The sequence below is a fragment of the Marmota monax genome, unplaced genomic scaffold, assembly GCF_021218885.2.
Source record: "Marmota monax isolate L192 unplaced genomic scaffold, Marmota_monax_Labrador192_F-V1.1 WCK01_AAM20220418_F8-fsc00024, whole genome shotgun sequence".
NCBI lineage: Eukaryota > Metazoa > Chordata > Mammalia > Rodentia > Sciuridae > Marmota > Marmota monax.
The window spans coordinates 18,879,754-18,904,455 of NW_026695224.1; the positions used below are offsets into that span (position 1 = coordinate 18,879,754).

Consider the following 24,702-nt stretch of genomic DNA (forward strand, 5'->3'; position numbering starts at 1 on the left):
GGATAATTCAGAATCTCCTAGAGGCACCTAAGACCTAGGTGTTCCCTGGATCAGCCAGCCCTAATTTCACATCTTTCCAGTGAATAAGTAAAGGTGAACTTGACCTTGGCTATTGGGTAATGGGGTACCTACAGAGAAGTGCCTTCCAAAAGAAGGGCCAGACTGACTAGGGAGGGGCCCTCAGGGGCTCTGAGAACACAGTCTTGAGATGAGGGACTGTTGAAGGGGACTCAGTCAGCAATAAAGGTCACAGTCACACCTCCCTGCCACTGTGCAAGCAGTTCCCCTCACTCCAGCAAGGTCATCTGTATTTCTCCATCTCTGGAAATCTTCATTTTGCTCCCTCAGAGAAGCCCTCCAGGTTCCTCCAGTTACATCCAGCTCTCTGCTCCTTCCTCTACTCCTCAACACCCTCATGGGACAGGGTGACAGCAAGGACAGGGAATTAGTGACTCCAGGTGTGAGGAGAGGGGTCCTGGCATCTCAGAGGGGCTGCCAAGGCTGTGTGGCACCTTGGGAGGTGCCCAAGGGAAGAAGAGGGGTAGGGCCCTGCCCGCTGCACACTGGCTCCATGACCTCTGAGAGTTCAGAGTGACTCTCCTGAAGCATACACCTTGCAGGGCACCACCCATTTCCCTGCCTCCTCCCTGCCAGGTCCAAATTCCACCTGGACAGAGGTCCTCCTGCCATGCAGTGCCCTGTGAAGCCCAGTGGATGCAGAAACAGTCCTGGGAACTGACCATGTGGCTTCACCAACTTGGTGTGCAGCTCACCATCGTGACCTATGGGCTCCTGCTGCTCCTCCTCCAGGGCCAGGGTGAGGATCCCATGGGGGATGGCAGAGACCCGGGTTGGATCTTCCAAAGTGCACAGAGACAGAACCTGAGCCTGGAGGGAAGGCACCAAGGGTGGGGGGAGTTGGTGGAGAAGACACATGAAGGGGATGAGGGGCAGGAAGGTGAGCTCCCTCAAAATTCAGAGTGGCTCTCTTGAAGCCAAAGAGGGTCAGAGCTGCCTGAGGACACCCCCATGGAGGAGTAAGCTAGTGTGAGGGGATTCTGAGGAGCACAGTTTGGGCAAGGGAGAAGCCTCCTGGCCGAGGAACCGGAATAGGAGACACTTCTCTCCCATGTGTGGCTGTGGCTATAGCTTCTCACCCTTGAATAATAACAACAGCAATAAGAAGAGCTGGCTGGTTACATTTTGCTCTGAGTGTTTTGATCCCTTGGACACAGAAGTGCCTAGCACCTTCCAAAGGGTCCCTAGGCAAGGTTATTGGTCTGGTGGGATACAGAAGTCCCTGGTAACACTTCTCAAAGCTGATCTGAAAGATTGCTGGGTTCCCTTCACTCATGGGCCTGAGCTGGGGCACAGTCATGGCTTGGCTTCCAGGACAAAGGTAGATATGCTCTGTACCTGCTAGAAATCTCTAGGCCCTTATCAGAAGTTGTTGCCAGGGTGTGTCTGCAGCCCTGGATCACTCTCATATCGAAGCCTCCTAGTATGGGTTCTGGTCATAACTCTAAGACTTTCCCACTCTAATCTTCCCAGAGGATTCCAGGCTCACCTTACCCCCTTGGACCATCGTGCCAGGCTTCCTCCCTTACCTGAGATCTTAGAAAACCAGAACTTTCTCATCAGGAAGATCTTTACAGCTTCACTGAGGTCTTTTAAAACAGTCTTTCTTCTTGGACTCACATTAAAAAAAAACAAGACATATAGGAGGGTATAGAGTTGGGTTCCACTGTCTTCTTCCCACCCAGTCCTGGCTCCTCCACAGGCCCATATAGGTCTTAAATAGGGTCCAGGTTTTACACAGTGCTTGTCCTTGTCTCTCACCTAAGCATAAGCTTTTCATATCCTGACCCGGGGACACTTCATACCACTGCAGGGTAGATATTCCTTCTGCTGTTTCATGGAGGACTTGTTCTCAATGAGGCAGCTGCAACAATACTTATCAGGCTTTTTCTTTTATTATAACAAATATCAGGCACTAGTGGCCAGTGGCCATGTGAGTTACATGGGCTGAGATCCCATCTGGCAAGGCATTGTGTGGAGACAGCATGTTGGTAGGGACAGGAGTGTGTCTTATGGACTTGGAGAGATGCTGGCCAATTTCCTTCTCTGGTCCTGTGAGTGGCTGTTGCCCTGGCCTGACCTGTACCAGGTAGCATCAAACATGCAGATCTTAGGGGATCTGGTGGGACAGAAGAGGAGATTTGGAGTTTTTAACTTTTTCTTATGGAAACCAGCTCAGATCTATACCATATTCTAGAGTGAGAACTTGAACCTGGGGGAGGGAAGGCTCCAGTGATGTGGGAGCTGTGGAGATGTCAACAATAGCAGGAGAACTGTGGACCTGACTACCAACTTTCTGCACCCTGAAGCACAGAGAGGATTAAGGCAGCCTGAGGGCTGCACAGCACCCAAGAGTGGGCCCATTCTGGAGTAGAGAGAAGAGTTAAAACCAACATACCCAACATCAACCTTTAACAAATATCATGACTTGGACAAGCCATGTATATCTAGGTTGATTTTCCATTGCTTTCTTGCCCTGATCCCCAACCCCAGGAAAGACAGAAGTTTTGAACTCATAGCTCTCCTCCCACAGTCTGTTTCTCCTTACATGAATGATGCTTCTTTATGTCATTTCTTGTCTTCTCAAGCATGAGATCCTTGAGGATGGGAAACTTTAGTTCCATTCTCACAGTCCTCCTAGTGCGTGACATGACCTGGCACAGTGAGTGCAATGGACACTCTTGCCCCATCAGCCCAAAAGACATTCTGCTGGCAGATGTGAGGTATGAAGGATGGTGGCAAGTCACAGGAGCCTGGTGAGCCTGGAGGGATAGGCTGTGACCTGGTCGAGTGATAGCAGTGGTGGGGATAGGGACAGGGATGAGCAGAAAGATTCTGAAGCGAATGTTGACAGATCAGGGTTCCTCCACAGGGCAGAGCTGAGGAGGGCAAACCAGGCCCAGTGCTGCAGGTCAGCAGCTGAGTGGGCAGACCAAAGTCTGAAGTGCATCTCTCTGCCCACAGGCCAGGAGTCAGTCAGCCCCATCCGGATCACCCACACCGGGCAGGTGAGGGGCAGCCTCGTCCACGTGAAGGGCACCGATGCAGGGGTCCACACCTTCCTGGGAATTCCCTTTGCCAAGCCACCTGTAGGACCACTGCGCTTTGCAGCCCCTGAGCCCCCTGAACCTTGGAGTGGTGTGAGGGATGGGACCTCCCACCCGGCCATGTAAGTTCTCCTGGGGTCTGGGAAACCTCAGGCCTGGGTGGGGGTGAGTATTCTGAGCTGTGGGCCAGGCTTCGGTAACTTCTTCATCTACACTGTCCAGGGAACTTCCCTCTGCATTGAGAAGATTCTCACATGCGTGTTTCCAAAGAGAGAGGATCACAGAGTACCAGTTGCTAACTTCCCCAGGCTCCCATCTAAGGCCTTGGCACCCGAGAGCATAAGTTGCAGAGACATGTTTGTCCCAGCTTATGTTATGCCAGATGTTCTCTGCAACCAGGGGACTGACGTGTGTCTGGGAGAGGTTCATGTTAGTTCTAAGAAACTATAAAAGACCCACCAGTACATTCTGTAGATTCCTGAGGATGGAAGCAATGGTGGCTCCTTGGCGACTCCCACCTTCTATAGTCACTATCCCAGCCCACAGGTTCAGGAGACAGTGTCCAAGAAACAGGTGAATGTGCTTATAGCTGATGACCCTGTGGGAGGGATGTGGTTCCCTCAAAGTCTCGAATTGGTCTGTGAGTTGTCCTAGTATGTTCTATGGGAAACTAACCTCTACCCATTCATGTACCACCTGTGTGGGGACACCCTATGACAGGGATTATTTGATCAATACCTGCAGCCAATATTTCCCAGACAGGCCCCTAGAGTCATGATTGCCCAGCCTCAGGGGGAGTGGGACGCAAGTGCTCAACAACCTTGAGACCTCCTGGAGGTCTGGGCTCCATCCCAGCTTCCCCCGAGCCTGTGGCCTGGAACTTGGTGGGAAGAGTCTCTGGAGAAGGATCAAGTGTGAGCAGGGTTGAGGGGGAGTGGGGACTGAGGGTGACTGAGAGCACCCAGACTCACTCTGGACCCACAGTCTGGTTTTGCCCACGGCACAGCTCCTGGAATAACTGCTATTCTCACCAGGTGTCTGCAGGATGTGGCTAGGAATACACTGGTTGTGAACCTCTTGAATCTGACCCTCCCTCCCATCCCCATGTCAGAGGACTGCCTGTACCTCAGCATCTACTCACCTGCCCATGCCCGTGAGGGCTCTAACCTGCCTGTGAGTGTCAAACCTTGGTCAGCTGCTAGGTGGGAAAACAGCTGTTCTGCAAGAAGATTTTTGTAAAGATGAGAATAGTCTGAGCCCCACTGCAGTGTGGACCCTGATAAGAAGACTCTTACTAAAGGTTCAAAAAGTCTTCTTACTCAGGATGGGTAACTGAACCCTGGGCACAGGATTATAGAAACCTGCTTGTCCCCAGAGGTTTTAGGCTGTGGCCCTAGGGTGGATCCAGGACACCGACAACCAATTCATGCCCGGGAGAGACAATCAGGTGCTCAAGGACTGCATTTTGAGGTCATCTGCATTTCCAAACATCGATTACCTGTTGAGCTATTAAAAATGTTGAGCTAATAAAACTGGTTAATGTTTATGTGGGACGTTCAGGGAGACACCCCTTTTATTTTCGTCTCAAAGGGGTTCTGGGAATAATAGAGCCAGAATCTGATACATGGGCAGATTCAAAAGCATAATGGGCCCGGTGCAGTGGTGTATGCCTATAATCCCAGCAGCAGTTTGGGAGGCTTAGGCAGGAGGATCATGAGTTCAAAGCCAGATTCAGCAAAAGTGAGGTGCTAGCTAAGCAACTCAATAAGACCCTGACTCTAATAAACAAAAAATATAAAAAGGGGCTGGGGATGTGGCTCAGTGGTCGAATTCAATACTGAGTTCAATCCCCAGTATACCCCCCAAAAATAGCATAAGTGGTCTTGAAACTGAGTCCCTTGCTCATGAGAAATACCATGTCACCTGCTGGGGTTCTGTCCATGTAGTAGCTACACAGAGAATATCCAAGTCTAGAGAGCAGTCCAGGAGGGGTTTGGGTTGGGTGAGAGATACATGGCATCTGTCTTGATTTCCCAGGTGATGGTCTGGATCCATGGTGGTGCCTTGGTAGTGGGCTCAGCTTCCATGTATGATGGTTCTATTCTGTCAGCCATTGAAAATGTCCTGGTGGTCACTATCCAGTACCGCCTGGGAGTTCTGGGCTTCTTCAGGTGAGCTTGGGACAGGGATGGTCAATGGGGCTGAGTAAACAGAAGACCATCTATTGATCATCATGCTTTCCATTTCTCAGCACTGGAGACCAGCATGCCACTGGCAACTGGGGCTTCCTGGACCAAGTGGCCGCCCTACGCTGGGTCCAGCAGAATATCGCCCAATTTGGAGGCAACCCTGATCGCGTCACCATTTTTGGCCAGTCTGCAGGTGGCACTAGTGTGTCCTCACATGTGGTGTCTCCAATGTCCCAAGGACTTTTCCATGGTGCCATCATGGAGAGTGGGGTGGCTCTCTTACCCAAAATTATTGACATCTCATCTGAGGTGGTTTCCATGGTGAGTGCCCTCAACCACGAAAGCCAAGACACACTGTCTCGCCCCTCACCGTCAAGCCATTTCTACTCTGTCTGTTCAGTGGGGACAACAAAAACAGTTGAAGTGTCTTCAGAATTGATGTTTATCCAAAGATTGCTCAGGGGTTTGAGGGTCAGAATCTGCTTGGCTCTACCTCACAGTGGTTGATTTTGCTCTATGTTCTGCAAAGCTGCACCCTGGGGCTCTCATCCTAAGAAGAACCATCTAAGCAGATGTAATGGCTCCTCTGGCTGACACCTGAACTTCAGGGAAAAGTTTCACACCTGTGACAATCCACACACAGCACCCTTGAGAATTAGGGTCACCTGCACCCAGCTGGGATCTTAGGCAACACTTTCCTTCCAGCCTGGAGGGATGATCCAGCCCCTACCTGGTCTCTTTGTAGATGGTGGCCAACCTGTCTGCCTGTGGGCAAGTAGAGTCAGAGGCCCTGGTGAGCTGCCTGCGGGGCAAGAGTGAACAGGAAATGCTGGCTATTACCAAGGTAGGCTAAATGATCATGGGTATGGAGGAAGGGCATGGAGAGTAAGAGGGGCAGAAGGTCTGAGTGCCCTTCATCTTGTGGGACAGTTAACTCATCTCCATGCCATTGTCTGTGTTTGAATTGGTGGAACAGGTCATGAGGAACCAGTGCCTTTTAGGGTGGGCATTTGGGGAGAGTCAGTAAAAGGTGGAAACCACTCCGAGGACATCAGAAATTTTCTGTTCCCTGACCTTGCTTCCTGTCATTGAGTGTCCCCTCAGGCTTTCAAGACCATATCTGGTGTGGTAGACGGGACCTTCCTGCCCAGGCATCCTGAGGAACTGCTGGCTTTAGCTGATTTTCAACCTGTCCCCAGCATCATTGGTGTCAATAATGATGAGTTTGGTTGGCTTCTTTCCACAGTGAGGTCCATTCCCATACCCCTGGTGTCTGGGAAACCCTGGGGAGATTGTATAGATTTGTAGCTCCAAGTTCATCCATCCCTAAATCAAGACTTTCTGCCACCCAGGGCTTAAACATTGCTGACACCCAGAAAGAAATGGACAGAAGGACTGCACAGGCTATTCTTCAGAGAATGTCGACATATTTGGTGAGTTTCCTGGGGTTCTGAAAAAATTCAAGAGGACACCAGATCAGTGATGCATATCTGTAATCCTAGTGACTCAGCAGGCTGAGGCAGGAGGATCACAAGATCAAGGACATCTGCTGCAAGTTAGCAAGGCCCTGTCTCAAAATTATAAAGGGCTGGGGATATAGCTCAATGGTAGAGTGTCCCTGGGTTCAATCCCCAGTACTGCCAAAAAAAAAAAATTGAGGGCACATCAGATATCCTGCTCATGCAACAACCTCTAGCAAAAAAGATTGACCTAAAATGGTAATGTATGTGGTCACCCACCCCAAAACTTAGTCTTTTCATCCATTCCTGTTCATCCCCCAACCCAGAGGCCAGAGCCTGCTTAACAGGACTCTCAATGTTCTCCTGTGCTAGATGTTGCCTGCTGAATTTGGTGACCTGTTAATGGAGGAGTATATGGGGGATAATGAGGACCCACAAACCCTCAGACTCCAGCTCCAGGAGGTGATGGCAGACATCCTGTTTGTGAATCCTGCTCTCCAAGTAGCACATTATCAGCGTGAGTATATCTTCACTGAATTCTGGCTGCATACGGATGCAGCTCACAAGTGTGAGTCCCAGGTGAGGTCTCTGGTGTCCTGGTCCCCACAGATGTCTTTATCAGACTCTGGAGGCAATATACTTGGTAGCTCCCATACAGAAAACCCTCATGGTTAGTGTAAGAGACAGACATCACCTTCATTTGACAAATGAGGACACTGATTGAATGGCATTTAGTGATATGCCCATGAGAACACAGCAAGGAAGTCCAGGGTTATGATTTCACCAAGAGACATTTCAACCGCCCCTGCCCAGCCTGGGGCTCCCCTTTCCGCTGTTCAGATTGCAGTCAACTTTGGACCCAGACATCTTGATAAGATGGGTAAAGCAGAAGAGCTCAAGGTGAGGGGCCATCATATCATGGCCTGTCCATGCCCCCAGGTTCCCATGCCCCTGTCTACTTCTATGAGTTCCAGCATCGGCCCAACATCTTCAATGACATCAGACCACTCCACGTGAAGGCTGACCATAGCGACGAGATCATCTTTGTCTTTGGATCCTTCAAGGGCAGTGAAGGTGAGTCTTCTTAATTCTCCAGGAGCTGAGATAGGGCCCTGGCTGGAGCCCTGAGGGACTTCATGGTAAACATGAGGAAACTGTGGCTCAGAGAGGATGGAATCAGGAATCCACCATATTATAGCTCAAAAACCTGCTCTATGATTAGAATCTCAGCTTTTCCCATCCCAGTCTTTGATCCTCCATCTATTTCTACCCCAATCATGGTGTCTAGCATAGGAGAAAAGGGACTTAAGGCATAATCATTTCTAAAATGACACACCAGTGTCCAAAATTAAAAGGGAATTACTGGGCCAGGGATGAGGCAAAGGTGGATTCAGCTAGAGACTGGGATGGATAACGGCAGGTTGGGCAAGCAGAGGGCCTGGCCCCAGGACTGTTGGGGTAGGGAAAGGACACAAATCTGGGGCCCAAGGATGGGTTACAGCTGGGGTAGTGAGTGTGGCATTTTAGTGGACAGCTGGATAGAGTTGGCCAGACCTGGACCCTTGTCTTCCTCCTTCCACAGTTGAGTTCACTGAGGAGGAGGAGCTGCTGAGCAGGAGGATGATGAAGTACTGGGCCAACTTTGCTCGAAATGGGTGAGGACACCTGCACACTCAGCCTGGGGGCATGGGCCCTCCACTGCTCCCCTTGTCTGAGATGACTCATTAGCACATGTGTGTCCTTAATCATATCCTAGACCCTCTCCAACCTGAAGACCCGCTGAAAGAGGGTGCTTTGTGGGTGTTGGTCACTCACTGGTCTCTACACATGGTGGCTGGGAGGGTAAGCTATGGTGGTGGGCTACCATGAGAGCCAGCCTCTCACAGGAAAGAGAAAAACAGACCAGATTGCCCTGCCCTGTGTGGAACAAGACGAGTGAGAGGTCATTGCTTTCCAACGTCAGGAAAACTTGACCCAATCTCAATACACTTGCCAGCCTGGTAACCTGGCCTGTCCCAAATGGGGTGGGTAGGAAGGGTCAGGTCTGAGTTTAGCAGGATTCAGAGTGACCCTTGCCCCACCCTCCTGGGAGGGCATGTGCACAGGAACCCCAATGGAGAGCGCCTACCCCACTGGCCACTGTTCGACCAGGACCAACAGTACCTGCAGCTGGACATCCAGCCTGCTGTGGGCCAGGCCCTGAAGGCACATAGGTTTCAGTTCTGGACCAAGACCCTTCCTCAGAAGATCCAGGAGCAAGGCACACAAGTCAAGCACACAGAGCTCTAGCTCCCTGTTCATGGAGGGAGGGAAGGGCTATGTGCAGGTAGGCTCTGCCTGTGGTGCCCACTCTTGCCCACTCAGGAGCCAGGGTTGGCCTCTCATTCACAGAGCCATTCATCCACTCTTTATCTATCCATTCAGCCAATACTGGTAAAGAATTCACCTCATGATGTTCATTTCCCAGGCTGCTATGGGTCCTCTTTTTTTAGACACACTCAGTAAATCCCCCCCAGGAAGCTGTGATTGGGTAAGCCCAGTGGATGCTCAACTTCCTCCACACCCACTGGGCCATTAGTATATTCTTCCCTTCCTCAACTAACCTTCCCAGGACTTTCTGTCTCCTGAAAGAATCTAGACACTCTACAAAGGAGGGCTATGCTTTGAGGAATGTCCCCACACCTGAGTGTTAAAATCCCACATCTACTTCTCAGCCAAGTCCCATGTATTCTCATATCTGTCTTTGACCACTAGACAGACTAGACTAGAAACCATGATTACCTAAAGCCGTAGTATCACAGTACATTCAGACTGCTGTAAAAAAAAATACCATCACAATGTGGTTAGCTTATGAACAACAGAAAATTATTCAGAGTTTGCAAGGTTATGTCCAAGGTCAAGATGCCAGCCTGGTATGGTTGTAATCTCAGCAACTCAGGAGACCGAGGAAGGAGGATTACAACTATGAAGCCAGCCTGAGCAACTTAGTGAAACCCTGCCTCAAAATTAAAAAGGAATAGGACTTGGGATGTAGCTCAGTAGTAAAGTTCTCCTGGTTTCAATACTGAAAATAAAAATCAAAATAAAAAAAGAAAGAAAGATGCCTACATATTTGGAGTTTATTAGAACTTGCTTTTTGGCTCATGGATGGCACCTTAATGCTGTGTCACTACATGGTATAAGGGACAAATAATGCCTGTGATGTTATAAAATCTGCTAAGGACCCCAAATCTCAATACCATTATATTGAAGATTAGGTTTCAATGTGTGAACTGGGGGGACACAAGTTCTTAGACCCCAGCACCTACAGCCTCCAGATTTCAGCAACTAAGGTTGCAAACTACTGGAAAATGTCTCTGCCTGTTTTAAACACCTGCCCACGCATCTCTTTCTATCCCAGAGAGGCGACTGGCCCATACTTGTGAGAAGCAGGACTGGGCTTTTCCATTGGTCCTGGAGTCTGGGACAGCTGAAGTCCTGTCTCCTAAGGTGGCTCTTATTCTCTGTGGATCTGCAGACACTGTGAGCCCCACACTGACATGATCACAACACATCTCACATCTGAGAAAATATTTATCTGTGTGGTGTGTCCTAGAAGAGGCCTTGAAGGCTCAGGAGGTCCAGACATGAAGCAGAAGAGGTTCTTATCCCTGGTTCCCTGAGAACTTCTCCATCCAGTAAGGTGTCCTTCTGCCTTGCAGAATTCCCCCTGCAGCCTCCTGACCATCCCCCACTCACTATGGCATCCACATCATTGATTTTCCTTCTCCCCTCATTGCTGTCTCTAAACTCTTCTGACTCCTCCTATAAAAACCCTCTCATCTTTTCTCATTGTACAAAGGTAGCAAATAATGCTCAATGTGTCTCTGGGTTCTCTCAAATCTTTTTCGCTCAGACATTAAGAGGTTGGATTTCTCATCCCAAAGACCTTGGGAGTCCCCCACTCCCCAACCTCTGACTGACATGCCCTCCTGGGGCACCAATTTTTCCAGGGGAGATGACCCTCTTGTTTCCATTGACTATATTTAAACCCAAACCAAGACCTTCATGAATTTCGTGCAAAAGATGACAATTCCATTTTGCCATTTGGGCCACCAGGGGACAGACAAAGTTAACATTAAGCCTGCAGGGATCCAGCACAGGAAAGACTTTCCTTTTGGTGAAGACTGATGGGTGCATCCTTATGGCATTTACTGAGTTCCAACAAGCATGCCTCTATGTTTCAGTTCTGCAGAAGCACACTGTATTATCCAAAGGGTCTCCATTATATTTTGTAGATTTTTAATAGCTTTTTAAATTGCTTTAGTGTGGCGATTGTGTGTGTGTATGTGTGTGTGTGTGTGTGTGTCTGTGTGTGTGTGTGTCTGTGAGTGTGTACAGTGCTAGGGACCATATCTACCTCCTTGGCCTGCTAGGCAAGCACTATATTACTGAGCTACATCCATTCACAGCCCAGTGTGGAATAACTTATATGCAATTAAATTAATCTCTTGAGTATACGATTTTCTTACTCTGAGGTTATATGTAAGATAGGCAAACACCACCACCACAAGTTTTACCAGTTTCTTTCACTTTCTAAACTTCCTCACGCCCCTTTGTAGTCCTTCCTTGCCCTGAATCCTGCTCTAAGGCAGTCACCTAATTGCTTGGGTTCCTCTAGTTGGCCTTGCCCCAAATATGATGCAAATGGACACTTTTAGGAATGGCTCTGTCACTTCTCATACTGTTTCTGAGATCCAGGCAGACCTCAGATTCCTTTTCCTGGGGTGTGGCATTCCTTGTAGGCACACAACACAATTTATTCATTGACCAGTTACTATACATCTGAGTGACTTGCAATTTTTGACCAATTTGACAATAAAACTCTTAGGGACATTGTCAGAAATTATTTATATGGACCCATGCTGTCATTTCTGTTGAGGAAAGACCTCAGAGGAGAATTGCTGAGTCACATGGCAAGTGTGTGTGGAACCTTTAAGGGAAATACCAAACTCGTCTCCAAAAAGACTCTGTCACTTTGCATCCCTACCAGCCATTTATGAAGGTACCAGTTGTTCCATATCCTCTTCAACATTTGGTCTGATGGGTCCCTGCAGGCTTAATGTTAACCTTGTCTTCCATTCTTTCTCTCTCTCTCCTCTCCCCCCCACTCTCTCTCTCCCCTCTCTCTCTTTCTCTCTCCCCACCTCCGCTCTCTCTCTCTCATCTCTATATATGTATAAGGTATAATATATACAAACATATACACAGATATGCTCCTGAAACTCTTCATCATTTCAAATTATTACTATTATCTTGGTCATTGTCAAAGCCAAGGCCTCTGTAAGATGGTGCCATAAATGGCACACTACCTGGGGACCTTCACCCTAGCAGACTCCAGATTAGGAAGAAGCACTATGTTGTCCAGTCGACACGAAGGTGCTTAAAATAGGACTTAACTGGGAGGATGACCAAGCCCAGATATGAATTAGATCAGGAGACTCAGGGCAGAGTAAGCATCTGCCAGGCAGGGCCTGGGGCAATGGCTTAGAGCAGAGAATACTGCAGAGGAACTGAATCCACAGCAGCCTTGCTGATTGGGTGGAGGTCGAGGAGAAGCAGTGCTCCCAGCATGCTGTCTCCAGACATCTGGATAAGGCTGATTGCTCCCCAAAGTGGCTGAGAAGGACAAAACACGGGGCTATAAGAGCCTATGGGGGGTGGGGAGAATCTAGCCAAAGATGGTTTGCAGGGGAACCTCTAGGTTGACTGAAGTTGAGCCCCCCACACCCCTTCATCAGGGATGTCAGGTTGAGCAGGTTCTCCTAACCCACACTGGCTTCCATTCACCCCTGCAGGGCTCAGGATGATTCAGAATCTCCCAGAGGCATTTAATCCCTGGAAGTTCCCTGGACAGGCAGGCACTCATTTCATATCTTTCCAGTGGATAAGTGACTGTAAACTGGACCTTGGTTTTGTGTTGATGGGGTATCTACAGAAATGCCTTCACAAAGAAGGGTCAGACTGAGAACGGAGGGCCCTCAGAGGTTCTCAGATTATGGTATTTAGAAGATTAGGGACAACTGAAGGGCACCCATTCAGCTTTGAAGGTCAGTCACATCTCCCTGCCACTGGGCAAGCAGTTCCCCTCACTCCAGCAAGGTCATATGTATTTCTCCATCTCTGGAAATCTTCATTCTGCCCCCTCAGAGAAGCCCCCCAGGTTCCTCCAGTTACATCCAGCTCTCTGCTCCCTCCTCTCCTCCCCAACACCCTCATGGGCCTGTGACTCAAGGACAGGGAGTTAGTGACTCCAGGTGTGAGGAGAGGGGTCCTGGCATCTCAGAGGGGCTGCAGAGGCTGTGTGACACCTTGGGAGGTGCCCAAGGGAAGAAGAGGGGTAGGGCCCTGCCCGCTGCACACTGGCTCCATGACCTCTGAGAGTTCAGAGTGACTCTCCTGCAGCACACACCTTGCAGGGCACCACCCATTTCCCGGCCTCCTCACTGTCAGGTTCAAATTCCCCCTGGGCAGAATGCTGCTCTGCATTTCCAGGTGAAGCCAAAGGAATACAGAAGCAGCCCTGGGAGCTGACCATGTCCCTGCATCGTCTTCCTGCCTGGCTCATCATCGTGGCCTATGGGCTCCTGATGCTCCTCATCCAGGGCCAGGGTGAGGCTGCCATGGGGAGGGTGGTAGAGACCTGGGTTGGATCTTCCAAAGTGCACAGAGACAGAGCCTGAGCCTGGAGGGAAGGCACCAGGGCAGGGGAGTTGGTAGAGGAGCCAGATGAAGGGAATGAGGGGCTGGAGGGCGAGCCAGAGAGGGTCAGAGCTGCCTGGGGACACCTCCATGGAGGAGTGAGCTAATGTGAGAGGATTCTGATGGGTTTGTGACCATTTAGGTGAGAGACAAAGATGAGTAGTATGTAAGACCTGGACCGTATTTAAGACCTAGATGGGCCTGTGGAGGAGCCAGGACTGGGTGGGCAGAAGACTGTGGGAATGGAATCCAGGGAATGGGCAAGTCAGAAGCCTCCTGGCAAAGGAACAGGGACAGGGTCCTTCCCCTCCTGTGTGTGGCTGTGGCTGTAGCTACTACTCCCCCTTGGATAATAACAACAGCAATAAAAAGAGCTGGCTGGTTACATTTGGCTCTGAGTGTTTTGACCCCTTGGACAGAGAAGTGCTGGCACCTTCCGTAGGGGCCTCAGGCAAGATTAGTGGCCCTGGGGGTTACAGAAGCCCCGGGAACCACTTCTCAAAGCTGATATGAATGATTGGTGAATTCTCTTCACTGGTGAACCTGAACTGGCATGGCTTGGATTGTTCTAGGACAAAAGCAATGTGCTCTGTACCTGCTAGAAGTCTCTAGGCCCTTATCAGAAGGTGTTGGCAGGAGAGTACCATGCCCACGGAGTGTCAGCAGCCCTGGATCCCTCCCACCCCAAAGGCTCCTAGTGTGAGCATTGGACATAGCCCCAACTTTCCCAATCTAATCTGCACAGAGGAATCCATGCTCACCTGTCCCCTTGGATCACCGTTGACAGGCTTCCTCCCTTATGTGGTGTCTTAGAGAACCACAACTTTCTCAAGAGGAAGATTTTTTTCTAGCTCCACTGAAAGATTCTATCTTCAACAGTCTTTTTTCTTTAACTCACATCCAAAAATTAAAAAAAAAAAAAAAAAAAACAAACTGAGTCATGAAAGGGTATAGAATTGAGTGCCACCTCTTCTGCCCACCAAATCCTGGCTCCCCACAGCCCATCTAGGTCTTGAATAGAGTCCAGGTCTTACACACTACTCATCTTTGTCTCTCACCTAAATGGTCACAAACCCATCTTTTCTGATGTGAGCTTTTCCACATCTGGACAAACGAGGAAACTTCACACTGCTACATATATACATGGGTGAGATTCCTGCTGCTGTTTCATGCAGGGCTTGTCCTTAAGGAAGCAGCTACATAATGTAACCAGATTCCAAGCAGGAATATTTTGCAGGCTTTGTCCTTTGTAGTAACTAATATCAGGCATTAGTGGCCAGTGGCCACATGAGTTACATGGACCGAGATCCCATCTGGCAAGACACTGTGTGGAGACAGCATGTTGGTAGGGACAAGAGTGTGTCTTTGGACTTGGAGGGATGCTGGCCAGTTTCCTTCTCTGGTCCTGTGAGTGGATGCCTCCCTGGCCTGTCTTGTACTAGGTAGCATCAAACATCAGATCCTAGCGCATCTCGTGGGAGAGAGGAGGAGATTTGAAGTTTTAACATTTTCTTATGGAAACCAGCTCACATCTGCCAAACTCTAGAGTGAGAACTGGAGCCTGGGGGAGGGAAGGCCCCAGTGATGTGGGAGCTGTGGTGATGTCAACAATAGCAGGAGAACTGTGGGCCTGACTGCGTAACTCTCTGCACCCTGAAGCACAGAGAGAGGACTGGGGCATTCTGAGGGCTGCACGGCACCCAAGTGTGGACCTATTCTGGGAAGAGAGAAGAGTTAAACACAATGTGCCCACCATTAACTTTTAACAAATATCATGACTTGGACAAGCCACATATATCTAGCTTGACTTTCCATTGCCTCCTTGCCCTGATGCCCAACCCCAGGAGGGACAAGAGGTTTATGGCCTGAACTCATAGCTCTCCTCCCACCGTTCATATATCCTTACATGAATGATGCTTCTTTATGTCATTTCTTGTCCCAAGTATGAGTTCCTTAAGGATAGAAATCTTTAGTTCCATTCCCACAGTCCTCCTAGTGCGTGACATGACTTGGCACAGTTAGTGCAATGGACACTCTTGACCCATCAGCCCAAAAGACATTCTGTTGTCAGTTGCTAGGGCTAAAGGATGGTGGCAAGTCACAAGAGCCTGGTGAGCCTGGAGGGATAGGCCTTGACCGCGTCGAGTGATAGTTGTGGTGGGGATAGGAATTACGGATGGGCAGAAAGATTCTGAAGTGAATGTTGACAGATCAGGCTCCTTCCACAAGGCTGAGCTGAGGAGGGCCAACCAGGCCAAGGTGCTGCAGGTCAGCAGCTGAGTGGGCAGACCTGAGCCTGAAGTGCATCTCTGCCCACAGGCCAGGACTCAGTCAGCCCCATCCGGATCACCCACACCGGGCAGGTGCGGGGCAGCCTCGTCCATGTGAAGGAAACCGATGTGGGGGTCCACACCTTCCTGGGAATTCCCTTTGCCAAGCCACCTGTAGGACCACTGCGCTTTGCAGCCCCTGAACCCCCTGAACCTTGGAGTGGTGTGAGGGATGGGACCTCCCACCCGGCCATGTAAGCTCTCCTGGGGTCTGGGAAACCTCAGGACTGGGGTGAGGGTGGGTACTCGGAGTCCTGGGCCAGGCTACTGTGGCTTCTTTATCTACTCTGTACTGTAAGGCCTGGGGCTGTAGACCAGTGCTAATGTGTTTTTAGCAACCTAATGCACCGGCTTTGAAACCCAGGCCCTAAATGAACAAATGTATAGAAATATATACCTCTGCATTGGGGCAATTCCCACACTCATTCTTCCAATGCAGCAGTAACTTTGCCAGGCCCCTGCCTCAGGGCGTGGAACCCAACAGGCATTAGCTCCAGGTGTTGAACACAAGAGCAGAAACACAAGTCCCTGGATTTGACTTACTCCAGGTGTTCTCTCCCACCAGGGGAGACGAGTCTGGGAGAGGGTCGGCTTGGCTCTCTGAACCTATAAAAGACCTTGACTCCAGCAGTCGATGCTGCAGATCCCTGAGGAGGGCAACAGTGGTGGCTCCTTGGGGACCCCACCCACAGGGCCAAGGGAAAGGGGCATGTGCTTACAGCTTGAGACTCAGTGGAGGGGTGAGGTTTTCTGAGAGCCTCAAGTTGGGCTGTGGGATGCCCCATTACCCTTCTGTGAGAACTAACCTCCATCCACTCAGGCACCACCTGTGTGGGGACACCCATGCTGTTCCAGGCCTGAGTGGGGACAGGGTTAAGAAGTGAATGTCAATACATGTAGCCAGTGTTTCCCTGGAGGTCTGGGAAAATCCCTGCTTCCCGGAGCCTGTGGCCTGGAACTCAGTGGGAAATGACTTGAAAGAAGGATCATGTGAGGCCAGGCATCAGTTAAGGCAGGGAGTGAGGTTGTCTGGGATGGAGTCAGGACCTGAGGTCTGAATTGACCACTGCTCAGCCCCTGGAGTAACTGTATTCCATTGTCACCAGGTGTCTGCAAAATGCAGATGCATTGAATCTAGAGGTTCTGAACCTAGGGAGGAAAAACTTGCCTCCCATCCCCATGTCAGAGGACTGCCTGTACCTCAGCATCTACGCGCCTGCACATGCCTGTGAGGGCTCTAACCTGCCTGTGAGTGTTAAGTCATGGTCAGTGGAAGGGTGGGAGAACATTTCTTTTAGAAGATATTTAGAAACAGGCTTGGGACATGGTTCAAGGTAGAGAGCTAGCACAATGCTGTGAAGGCCTGGGATTGACCCCAAGTACTACATAACAATACCAATGACACTGGAAGTACAGGTTCAGCTGGCCACCACTGTGGTGTGAACTACCATGAAAAGTTTCTCACTATTAAGTCCAAGAATGCCTCTTATGCAGGCAGGAAGCTGACCTAGGCATGGAGTCAAAGAGCCCTGGATGCTCTCAGAGGCCAAATGTTCTGATCAACTCACCAGCTTGTACCCAGGAGATCCCATTCAGGTGCCCAAATCTGCAATTTTGCAATCACTACATTCCATGACCATCTATTTTTTTGGGGCCAGAGATTAGATGACACTTTAAATTAATGTTCAAGTGGGGTAATCACAGAAACATCACTTTTCTTTTCCTTTCAGAGTAGTTCTGAGAGAAATAGATCTAGGTTATAATTCGTGATTAGACCCAAAGTATGGGAGGCCTGATCTTCCAAATTGAAGATATTCTTTCACCAGTGCACCCTAGGTCATAAAGTCCTTTTTTTTTTGTGGTACTGGGGATTGAACCCAGGGCCTTGTGCATGTGAGGCAAGCACTCTACCAACTGAGCTATATCCCCAGCCCGAAGTCATGAAGTCCTACTAGAGTTCTGTGTGGGTAGCTACACAAGCCAAGGTACTTTTCAGACAAGAGATTCAGCCAGGACGGGATTGAGCATGGTCGCTACCACATGGTATATCTCCTGATTTCCCAGGTGATGGTCTGGATCCATGGTGGTGCCTTGGTGGTGGGCTCAGCTTCCATGTGTGATGGTTCTACTCTGGCAGCCATTGAAAATGTACTGGTGGTCAGTATCCAGTACCGCCTAGGAGTTCTGGGCTTCTTCAGGTGAGCCTGGGACAGGGATGGTCAATGAGGGCTGAGTAGACAGAAGACCATCTATTGATCATCATCCTTCCATTTCTCAGCACTGGAGACCAGCATGCCACTGGCAACTGGGGCTACCTGGACCAAGTGGCTGCCCTACGCTGGGTCCAGCAGAATATTGCCCACTTTGGAGGCAGCCCTGATCGGGTCACCCTTATTGGCGGGTCTGCAGGTGGCAGTAGTGTGTCCTCACATGTGGTGTCTCCAATGTCCCAAGGACTCTTCCATGGTGCCATCATGGAGAACGGTGTGGCCCTGCTGCCTGACCTCATCACCAGCTCATCTAAAGATGTCTCCACAGTGAGTATCCTTTAGTGCCCACAGCCATGTCTGTAGCCTCACCATTCAACTTCAGAGCCTCTGCCACTCTGTCTTCTCCATGAGAATAAAGACCATGCAGGTGTCTTCGGGACTGGCCACCACCCCAGGGTTCCTGAGGAGCTCAAAGGTCAGAATCCACACACCTCTGCCTCAAGTGGTTGATTTTGCTCTAGAGTCTGCAAAGGTACACTTTGGGTGCCTCATCCTCAGAAGACCCATGTAAAGCAGGTGTGATGGCTCCTCTGGCTAACACCTGAGCTTCAGGAAAGGTGGAAGGATTTCATACTTGCTGGAATACACAAATGGCTCCCTTTGAGAATTATGGGTAACCTGCACACAGCTGAGACCTTAGGCAGCAATCCCCTCCCTGTCTGGAGAGATGATTCAGCCTCTTTTTGTATGCCTTTACAGATGGTGGCCAACCTGTCTGCCTGTGGGCACGTAGAGTCAGAGGCCCTGGTGAGCTGCCTGCGGGGCAAGAGTGAACAGAAAATGCTGGCTATTACCAAGGTAGGGCTGAATGGACGTTAGTGAGGATACAGAGGTCATGGTATAAGGAAAATACAGTGCTTTATACTATGATCTCATTTCCAGGGCTTGGTCTTCTTGTATCCTCATAGCTCTGGATGGGAAATGAGATAAAAATATGCTTAACCAGTTGTAGAATCTCTGAATGTTGGTGTGAGAATCATGGGATGAGTAGGATGCGTTGGAGGTAACTCAGGTGTCATTAGAAAAGAGACTTTGCTTCCCATAATCATGGACTTTGAATGCCCCCTTAGGCCTTCAAGATCATTCCTGCTGTGGTGGATGGGGCCTTCCTACCCAGGCACCCCCAAGAGCTTCTGGCCTCTGCTGATTTTCAACCTGTTCCGAGCATCATTGGTGTCACCAATGATGAGTATGGCTGGCTCCTTCCCATAGTGAGTCCCCTCTTCAAACCCCCATGATAGTGTCAGGTGGGAGTGGGTTTGGACTTTGTACCTCCTTGTCATCTCACCCCCAACTCTATACTATCTTTTCACCACACAGTACTTGGGCCCCCCTGAAATCCAGAAAGACATAGACAGAGAGACCACGCAAGCTGTTCTACAGAGAATATCAACACAGAGGGTGAGACTCCTGGGGTCCTGATCCAGGCACGAGTGCAGCCAGACACTCTTCCTTTTCAGGAATCCACAGGAACAAAAATTGATCTATGTAAATTTGTGGGTGGGGCCACTGCACACCTTGACACCATTGCCCTCTTCCTTGACACATCCCAAACACCAATCCCTACCCTCAAGTTCCTGCCTCCCTGCCCCAGAGATTGCCTAACCTGACTCTCCCTGATCCCTTGGACTAGATGAAGTTGCCTACTGAATGTGCTGACCTATTGATGGAGGAGTACATGGGAGACTACGAGGACCCCCACACCCTCCGACTCCAGTTCCAGGAGATGATGGCAGACTTCATGTTTGTGATGCCTGCACTCCAAGTAGCACATTATCAGAGTGAGTGTATCTGAACCTGAATCCTGGCTTCCTAGGAGACAGCTCAGAGCTATGGGTCCCAGGTGAGGTCTGGTGTCAGGTCCTGACACATGTCTTTATCTAGACCCTGTTCCCAGGTACCTGAAGGCCCTCATCTCAGTAAATCCTTATGGCTAGAGTAAGACATAGACATCACACACATTTTACAGAGGAGGGAACTAAGGTAGTGTCACTGAAGGACTTGCCTGTCACCACACAGCCAGGAAGTCCAAGACATGACTTAACAAAGAGCCTTGCAACTGCCTCTGTACCATTCTGGGCTTCCAAGCCACTGTGAATATTCAAGCCAGCTTGGACCTAGCAATCTTGTCACCAAGAGTGACACATCCTGTCCACCCTCCAGGTTCCCATGCTCCTGTCTACTTCTATGAGTTCCAGCATCCGCCCAGCTTCATTAAGGACCTGAGGCCTCCACACGTGAAGGCTGACCATGGTGATGATGAGTTCGTCTTTGTCTTTGGATCCTACATCAATGGCATCAGAGGTGAGTTCTCCTTGTTCCACAGGAGCATTCTCATGGGTACAGGGTGGCAATCACTCTCATGGTACAACGAGAAACTGGGGTAAGAGAGAACATGGGATCCAGTGTCTAACATCTTACAACTAAATGGGTCATTCCAGGGTTAGACCTTTCCCAGTCCAATCTATGCTCATTTCTACCTGTTCCCAATCCAACCATGGTGTCTAGAATAGGAGAAGAGAGGGTTGGGTAAAAGCCTAATCATTTCTTAAATGACTTTACAGTGTCCAAAAGAAGGAAGTTTCTACGCCAAGGAGGAGCCCAGTGTTGATTCAGTTAAAGGCTGGGAGTAGTAAAGGCAGGTTGGGCAAGCAGAGGGCCTGGCCCCAGGACTGTTGTGATACAGAAGGGACACAAGCCTGGGGCTGGGGTGGTGAGTTGGCACAGGAGTGGACAGCTGGATGGGGTTGGCCAGGACCTGGACCCTTGCCTTCCTCCTCCCATAGTTGAGCTCACTGAGGAGGAGGAGCTGCTGAAAAGAAGGATGATGAAGTACTGGGCCAACTTTGCTCGAAATGGGTGAGAAAACCTGCCAGGGGGCACGGGTCCTCCACTGCTCCCCTTATCTGAAGTGACCCCATTAGCTATTGTGTGTCCTCCATCACATCCTAGCCCCCTACCCAACGGGAAGACCCACACTAAAAGAGGGTGCTATTTGGTTACAGGTCACTGGTCTCTTCTCACAGTGGTCCATAGTGTTGGACTACCATGGGAGCCAGCCTCTCACAGCAAGGGCAACACAGGCCAGGCTAGTGACACTAGTGAGAGGTCATTACTTTCCTACATCAGGACACCTCCCCCCATTCTCAACACCCCTCTCTGCCTGGATGGCTACCCTGTCCATAATTGGGGTTGAAGGTCAGGTCTGAGTTCAACAGAGCTCAGACTGACCATCTCCCTGCCTTGCTGGGAGGGCATGTGCACAGGAACCCCAACGGAGAAGGCCTACCCCACTGGCCACTGTTCGACCAGGACCAGCAGTACCTGCAGCTGGACATCCAGCCTGCTGTGGGCCAGGCCCTGAAGGCCCACAGGCTGCAGTTCTGGACCAAGACCCTGCCTCAGAAGATCCAGGAGCTAAAGGGGGCTGAGGACAAGCACACAGAGCTCTAGTTTCCTTGTCATCAAGGGAGGGGTGTGCTAGGTGTGATATGGTCTTCCTGTGGTGCCCACACATGCCCACCGAAGAACCAAGGTTGAACCACTCATTCACATAGCTATTCATCCATCCACTCTGCCATGGATCCTCTCCTGTTAGACACACTTAGTAATTCCCAATGCATGCCTACCTTCCTCCTCATCCCACTGTGCCTGAGTCCCTTCCACCCCTCTCCTTCCCTACAACCCCATCTATCCCTTCCTCCCAGTAGCCACACCCTCCCATGTTGACAGAGAAGTTTTAGAAAGTGGTGCTGGTACTTTTCTAAACCCCTCGCCCATCTCTCAGCACTTACCCCAAGTTTTCATACTGGTGGGACCTCTGTAGAAAACCTGGACACCACAAGCCCCAGTGTTTTACTCCATCAGGCTCCTGTAACAACAACAGCAACAGCAACAACAACAACAATTCCAATAATAACCTAGCTTGGCATGGTGGCACCTGCCCATAACCCAAGCCACTCAGCAGGCTGAGGGAAAAGAATTACATATGTAGCACAGGCTAGCCACTTGGGGAGACACAAACTCAAAGTAAAACAACAAGTCCTGGGAGAGTAGCTCAGTGGTTGAGAACTTGCCAAGCCTGCACAAGGTTCTGGGTTTGATCTCAGTGCTAACAACAAAATATCAACAAATAAACACAATAAACTGGTTAGCTCATAAACAATGCAAATGTGTTGTCTTCTGTGTTGGACGTGACAAGTCCAGAATCAAGGTGTTAGCCGATTTGTTGTCTGGGGAGGTCTTGCTTTGGTTTCTAGATGGCATCTTCCCATTATGTCCTCACTTGGCAGAAGGGGTGATCAAGTTCTCTTTGGACTATTTGACAGTTCCTAAACACTGTCCCCTCCCAATGATTCATCATTTCAGACTGGCTTTTTAAATTTTCTTTCTTTTTCAATCAAAGCTCAAGAAGTAGACTGATTTTATTAGTTATGCATTGTGTTTGTGTTGTTGTTGTTGGGGTTGAGCCTAGTGCATTAGAACTTAATGCACTAGAGCTTAGTGCAAGCTAGGCAAGCACTCTACTACCTGAGCTCTATCCCCAGCCCATGGAGACTGGCTTTCAATGTATAATCTGCAGCACAAAAACTTTCAGGCCAAACACTTAGAGTTCCCACATCTAACACACCTAGGCTACAAACAAAACCAAAGTTCCATATCCCTGAGTCCACCTGGAGACTAAATGTCATTCATCATTAACATTTCAATCTACCAACATACTCATCTATTTCTGTCCCAAGGAGGTGGCCCCATCCTTATGAGAAGCAGGACTGGGCTTTTCCATTGGCTTCTAGAGCGTGGGCCAGCTGGGTGCATCCTGGAGAGCCAGGTGGGGTCCTCAGGGTCCTGTCTCCTGAAGTTGCCTCTTATTCTCTGTGGATCTGCAGACACTGTGAGCCCCACACTGACACAATCACAACACAGCTGTGAAGATGTTTCTGTGTGGGATGTGTCCAGGAAGAGGCCTTGACATGTCAGGAGGTCCAGACACATAGCAGAAGAGATTCTTGTCCCTGGGTCCCTGAGGATCTCTCCATCCAAAATCTTTCCGAATTCCCTCTGCAGCCTCCTGCTCACTATGGCATGCACATGATTGAGTTTCCCTTTCACCTCATTGATGTCCCTAAACTTTTTTGGCCCCTCCAACAGAAACCCTCTCATCTTTTATCTCAGTAATCAAAAGTGCCAAATGAAGCTCAATATGCCCTTTTGTTCCTCCAAAGCATTTTCTCTCTGCCATGGAAAGGCTGTGACCCTTACTCTAGGGACCCTGGGACTCCCTCTATACCCTCCCTCTCACCAACTTGCCTCCATGGGGCACCAGTTTTCCCAACAGAGGAACTCTCCTCTTTCATCCAGTTCTTTTAAGCCCCACCACAGGGCACCAAGGCCTTTAAGGCTGAAGATGAAGATTGCCGTGTTTCCCATCCTGGACACCAGGGGGCAGACGAGGAGAGCGGTAAGCCTGGGCTGACTGGATCTCTGCAGAGGTGAAAAGACCTTTTAGTTCCTTTTAGTGTACAGGGACTGGTGCATAATCCTTCATCTCTGTGCTGAAAACATTCATTGTGCTCCTGCTGCAAACATGCCCCTGTATGGTTTTCAGTTCTGAGCATGCACAGGATGCTTCCCAGAGTGGGTCCTCAGAGTATTTTTCAGACTTTCAGTAGTTTCAGTAGCTGTTTCTTTTCTTTTCTAAATATCTTTTAGTTGTAGATGGACACAATACCTTTATTTATTTATCTTTCTGTGGTGCTGAGGATTGAACCCAGTGCTTCCCCTGTGCTAGGTGAGTGCTCTATCACTGAGCCACAACCCCAGCCCATTCAGTAGCTGTTTTTAAGATGTTTTTTGGGGTGGCGGGGGGTACTAGGGATTGCACTCAGGGGTACTTGACCACTGAGCTACAACCCTAGCCCTCTTTTCTATTTTACTAGAGACAGATCTCACTGAGTTGCTTAGTGCCTCGTTAAAATGCTGAGGCTGGCTTTGAACTTGCAATTTCTTCTCTTTTTCAGGAGTGGCCTTGCATGTACACATCTGCCACACTTTAAGCCATTCCCAGTTGATGCACACCTGAATGACTTCCATTTGTCCTCCTCCCACTTATTATTATTTTTTCCTTATTAGTGGAGACTTAACCCATGGACATTCTAAAACTGATCTACATATCCATCCCTGTTTATTTTAGTTGAGTTGGGTCTCACTAACTTGCTCAGGCTGGCCTCCGCCTCCTTTGACCTCCTGAGTACCTGAATTGCAATAAGGGTACCATCATGCCTGGCTTAGGCTATTTTACATAAAACTTGAGGTGTATATTTTCAGAAATCACTTTGTAGACATGTGCTCTTTTTTTTTTTTTTTTCGGTAAAGCCTTGTGATAAGAATCCTCTGTGTCAAATCACTGAGATTGAGTGAAACTTGTTTTTCCTTTTGAGTTTTTTTTGTTTTTTGTTTTTTGTTTTTGTGTGGAGAGGGTACTGGGAATTTAACCCAGGGGTGCTTCACTACTGACAACAGCTCCAATCCATTTTGTATGTATTTTTAAATTTGAAACTGGGTGTCCCTAAAATACTGAGGGACTT

The 24,702-nt window shown here is 49.4% G+C and overlaps 2 protein-coding genes and 1 non-coding gene across 5 annotated transcripts; 2 read left to right on the forward strand and 1 right to left on the reverse strand.

Moving 5' to 3' along the window:
• The first annotated feature begins 660 nt into the window (after positions 1–660).
• LOC124086507 (cocaine esterase) lies at positions 661–9,881 on the forward strand. Of its 3 annotated transcripts, none has more exons than XM_046434785.2 (12): positions 661–817; positions 3,043–3,247; positions 4,160–4,298; positions 5,163–5,296; positions 5,377–5,635; positions 6,060–6,158; positions 6,419–6,559; positions 6,667–6,747; positions 7,147–7,291; positions 7,714–7,848; positions 8,357–8,429; positions 8,880–9,881. In XM_046434785.2, exons 1-12 carry the CDS (start codon positions 715–717, stop codon positions 9,061–9,063), a joined length of 1,698 nt encoding a protein of 565 aa, XP_046290741.1. In that variant the 5' UTR covers positions 661–714; the 3' UTR covers positions 9,064–9,881. The 3 variants fall into 3 exon arrangements, with proteins under 3 accessions (XP_046290741.1, XP_046290744.1, XP_046290743.1); XM_046434788.2 differs by lacking the exon at positions 8,880–9,881 and adding an exon at positions 8,531–8,870; XM_046434787.2 differs by lacking the exon at positions 6,419–6,559.
• A 1,818-nt stretch (positions 9,882–11,699) lies between these two features.
• On the forward strand, positions 11,700–22,285 carry LOC124086509 (pyrethroid hydrolase Ces2e-like). Its single transcript, XM_046434791.2, has 13 exons — positions 11,700–11,818; positions 13,309–13,425; positions 15,835–16,039; positions 16,952–17,093; positions 17,910–18,043; positions 18,124–18,382; positions 18,815–18,913; positions 19,186–19,326; positions 19,436–19,516; positions 19,749–19,896; positions 20,279–20,419; positions 20,902–20,974; positions 21,382–22,285. Exons 2-13 carry the CDS (start codon positions 13,350–13,352, stop codon positions 21,566–21,568), a joined length of 1,686 nt encoding a protein of 561 aa, XP_046290747.1. The 5' UTR covers positions 11,700–11,818; positions 13,309–13,349; the 3' UTR covers positions 21,569–22,285.
• Trnav-cac (transfer RNA valine (anticodon CAC)) lies at positions 17,702–17,775 on the reverse strand. The gene has a single exon. It is a non-coding gene; the product is annotated as a tRNA-Val (tRNA).
• Positions 22,286–24,702: the final 2,417 nt, after the last annotated feature.

Excerpts from the sequence above, each read along its gene's own strand:
- LOC124086507 (XM_046434785.2), top strand. The coding sequence starts at position 715 with ATGCAGAAACAGTCCTGGGAACTGACCATGTGGCTTCACCAACTTGGT. Across the intron at positions 6,560-6,666 it reads TTGGTTGGCTTCTTTCCACA|GGCTTAAACATTGCTGACAC; the intron begins GTGAGGTCCATT and ends TCTGCCACCCAG. Across the intron at positions 7,849-8,356 it reads ATCCTTCAAGGGCAGTGAAG|TTGAGTTCACTGAGGAGGAG; the intron begins GTGAGTCTTCTT and ends CTCCTTCCACAG.
- LOC124086509 (XM_046434791.2), top strand. The coding sequence starts at position 13,350 with ATGTCCCTGCATCGTCTTCCTGCCTGGCTCATCATCGTGGCCTATGGG. Across the intron at positions 13,426-15,834 it reads GCTCCTCATCCAGGGCCAGG|GCCAGGACTCAGTCAGCCCC; the intron begins GTGAGGCTGCCA and ends CTCTGCCCACAG. Across the intron at positions 18,383-18,814 it reads CATCTAAAGATGTCTCCACA|ATGGTGGCCAACCTGTCTGC; the intron begins GTGAGTATCCTT and ends ATGCCTTTACAG.